The sequence below is a fragment of the Dasypus novemcinctus genome, chromosome 15 (genome assembly GCF_030445035.2).
Source record: "Dasypus novemcinctus isolate mDasNov1 chromosome 15, mDasNov1.1.hap2, whole genome shotgun sequence".
In the NCBI taxonomy this organism is placed as follows: Eukaryota; Metazoa; Chordata; class Mammalia; order Cingulata; family Dasypodidae; genus Dasypus; species Dasypus novemcinctus.
This window is the reverse complement of record NC_080687.1, coordinates 35,587,693-35,590,537: the sequence shown is the minus strand read 5'-3', so window position 1 is coordinate 35,590,537 and position 2,845 is coordinate 35,587,693. Positions and strand designations below refer to the sequence as shown.

The 2,845-nt window shown below is 52.8% G+C and overlaps 1 protein-coding gene across 1 annotated transcript; it reads right to left on the bottom strand.

Moving 5' to 3' along the window:
* Positions 1-433: 433 nt before the first annotated feature.
* LOC101446516 (G-protein coupled receptor 183-like) lies at positions 434-1,495 on the bottom strand. The gene is made up of 2 exons (XM_004458428.2): positions 1,001-1,495; positions 434-664 (listed from the first exon to the last, which is right to left on the bottom strand). The coding sequence occupies exons 1-2, from the start codon at positions 1,493-1,495 to the stop codon at positions 434-436; spliced, it is 726 nt and encodes a 241-aa protein (XP_004458485.1).
* Between the last annotated feature and the right edge of the window lie 1,350 nt (positions 1,496-2,845).

Below are 2,845 nucleotides of genomic sequence, written 5' to 3'. Positions count from 1 at the left end.
TAGGATGTCTGCCTACCACATGGGAGGTCCAGGGTTCAAACCCCGGGCCTCCTTGACCTGTGTGGAGCTGGCCCATGCGCAGGGCTGATGTGCGCAAGGTATGCCGTGCCACGCAGGGGTGTCCCACATGCAAGGAGTGCGCCCCAGCATGAAAGAAAAGTGCAGCCTGCCCAGGAATGGCGCCGCACACACGGAGAGCTGACACAAGATGACGCAACAAAAAGAAACACAGATTCCTGGTGCCACTGACGAGAATACAAGCGGACACAGCAAACGGACACAGAGACAGATAACTGGGGTGGGGAAGGAGAGAGAAATAAATAAAAAATAAATCTTTTTTTAAAAAAAGAGAGAACCTCCCTCCTAGACTGAACAAGCTTCGAGTCCCCCAAAACCCTGGCCCCTCCCTATTCAGTCTTAAAGCTAATGACGCTTAGACCCTGTTCTCAGCCAGGGGCATGTTGCCCACTGTCTGGCTGACGCTTGGCGTTTCTGAGGAAGCTTTTCCTGGGGAGGAGGAGGAGGCCCCCAGTCTGGATTGTAAAATGCTGAGGAGCCATTTCCTGTAACCTTTAGATGCAAAGAAGTAAATGATGGGATCGATGCAACAGCTGACATTCATGACGGACACCGTGACCTGAAGGGACAGCTGGAACGCCCTCCGCTCCGGGCAGGACGCGGGACGGAGCAGCTCCCTCGCCATGAACTGGATGACGTTGAGGTGGTAGGGGCTGAAGCACGCCACCACGGCCCCCAGCAGCCCCAGCACGAGCAGGCAGGCCCTCCGCGGGTGACCCTGCCTGCCCGCCAGAGGGTTCTCCCGGCCTGTCCTCCACAGTTTCAAGGTGATCTTGACGTAGCAAAACAGGATGATGCCCACCGGCCCGCAGAAGCATGCGCAACAGGCCACGAGGACCATCAGGGGCAGCGTGAGCACCCGCTCAACGCTGACGTACTCCATGCAGGTCAGCCTGTCTGCCACGGGCTCGGTCATGGGCACGAGCAGCAGGGGCATCGTCTGCAGAGACGCCAGGGCCCAGACGGCCGCGCAGGCCAGCCGCGCCCGGCGGGCGCTGCGGGCCGGGGGGCGCCGGGGGCCGCCGACCACGGCCAGGTAGCGGTCCACGCTCACGCACGTCATGAGGTAGAGGCCCCCGTAGGTGTTCACGAAGAAGACGAACGCCGTCAGCCTGCAGAGCCCGTCGCCGAAAGGCCAGCTGAAGTCCAGCGCGTAGTAGGTGATCTTGCCGGGCAGGGCCAGGGTGAAGAGGAGGTCAGACGCCGCCAGGTGGGCCAAGTAGACATCCGTGGAGTTGCTCTTCTTGTCCTTCTGGCAGGCAAGGCAGAGGGCAAGGACGTTTCCCAGGGCGCTGAAGACCAAGAGGACGGTGTAGAACAGGGAGAGCGCGACGCTGGCCGCCCGGGGCAGGTGGTGAGGGAGGCAGAGGCTGGCATTGTGGAGGAAGCTACTTGGGTCAGTCACACCAGAAGCCATCCCACAGAGGTCCCTGGGGAGAGAAAAAGAAATGTGATGTTGTAGCCGCGGAGTTCTACCCCTCCAGAATAGTGATAACTAAAAATTTTGCTGAGGCGATATGCCCAAGGAAAACATATTTTTCAGGCAACTTTTTGTTGAAGCATAACACTGTTCCAGTTGGCATTGCTGTAAGCAAATTACCCCAAAACTTAGCAGCTTACAGCACATTTTATTCCGTTCACGGGTTCTATGGGTCAGTACTTTGATCAGGGTGGCAGAAATGTTTTTATTCTGTTCCACAGTGACTAGAGCCTCTGCTGGGAGGAATCAATGGCTGGCAAGGCCTGGGATCATCTGGAGGTGACGTCACTCACTTTTCCTGCAGTGATGCTAGCTGTTGGCTGGGACCTAAGCTGGGATTGTCAACCGGAGCACTACACCTGACCTCCCCATGTCCTGGACTTCTTCATGGCATGGTGGCCTCAGGGTAACTGGATTTCTTACACAACAGCATGAGGCTCTGAAAGAAAGTGTAGTGGGGAGCAGATGTAGCTCAAGTGGTTGAGCACCTGCTTCCCAGGTACGAGGTCCTGGGTTCAATCTCTGGTACCTCTTTAAAAAAAAACAAGGTAGAACCTTCCTAGACTCCAAAGTGTTGCACCATCACTTCCACTGCCTTCTGTTGGTTACAGGCAGGTCACAAGCCCACCCAGATTCAAGGGGAGGAAACATAGACCCACCTCTTAAAAGAATGAAAGTTGAATTTACAGTCATTTTTTTTTAACCACAGTGCCTACATGGAAAATGGATGAGCACAGCATAAAAATAAAACTTGATGATTTTCACAAAGTGAACAAACCCATATTATCAGCACCAGGTTATGAAACACAACGTCAACAGCCTCCCTTGCCCCTCCCAATCTGTGCCTCCACTCAAGGGTAACCCATACCCTAACTTCTAAAATCACAAATAACTTTTGCCTATTTTTTAACTTTAAGCAAACGAAAGCCTACATTATGTAGTCTTACAAGTGTAGCTTCTTTGGCTCAACCTTAGTTTGTGAGATTCACCCATATTGGGTGCAGCTGTAGTTTCTTCTTCTCATTGTGGTGTAGTGTTCCATTGTATGGATGGACCACCATTTATTTATCACCCCTGTTGATGAATCTTTAAGTTGTTTTCAGTTTGGGGCTATCACGTAAAGTTCTGCTATGAATGTTCTTTCACATCTTTGGGTAAAATTTACATATACACTCTGCTGAGCACATAGGAGTAGAACCGGTAAGTCATAGGTTTTGCAACTGTTTCATTTCAGCAGGTCCTGGCAAGCAGTGTGGTGCCTCCCCTACTGGGAATTGTGCGTCTTTT

Bases quoted from the DNA above. Each gene is read 5' to 3' on its own strand.
- LOC101446516 (XM_004458428.2), bottom strand. From the start codon at position 1,495: ATGGCTTCTGGTGTGACTGACCCAAGTAGCTTCCTCCACAATGCCAGC. The intron at 665-1,000 runs GTGCCCATGACC...TCCTGCCCGGAG, and splicing joins AGACGATGCCCCTGCTGCTC to CGGAGGGCGTTCCAGCTGTC.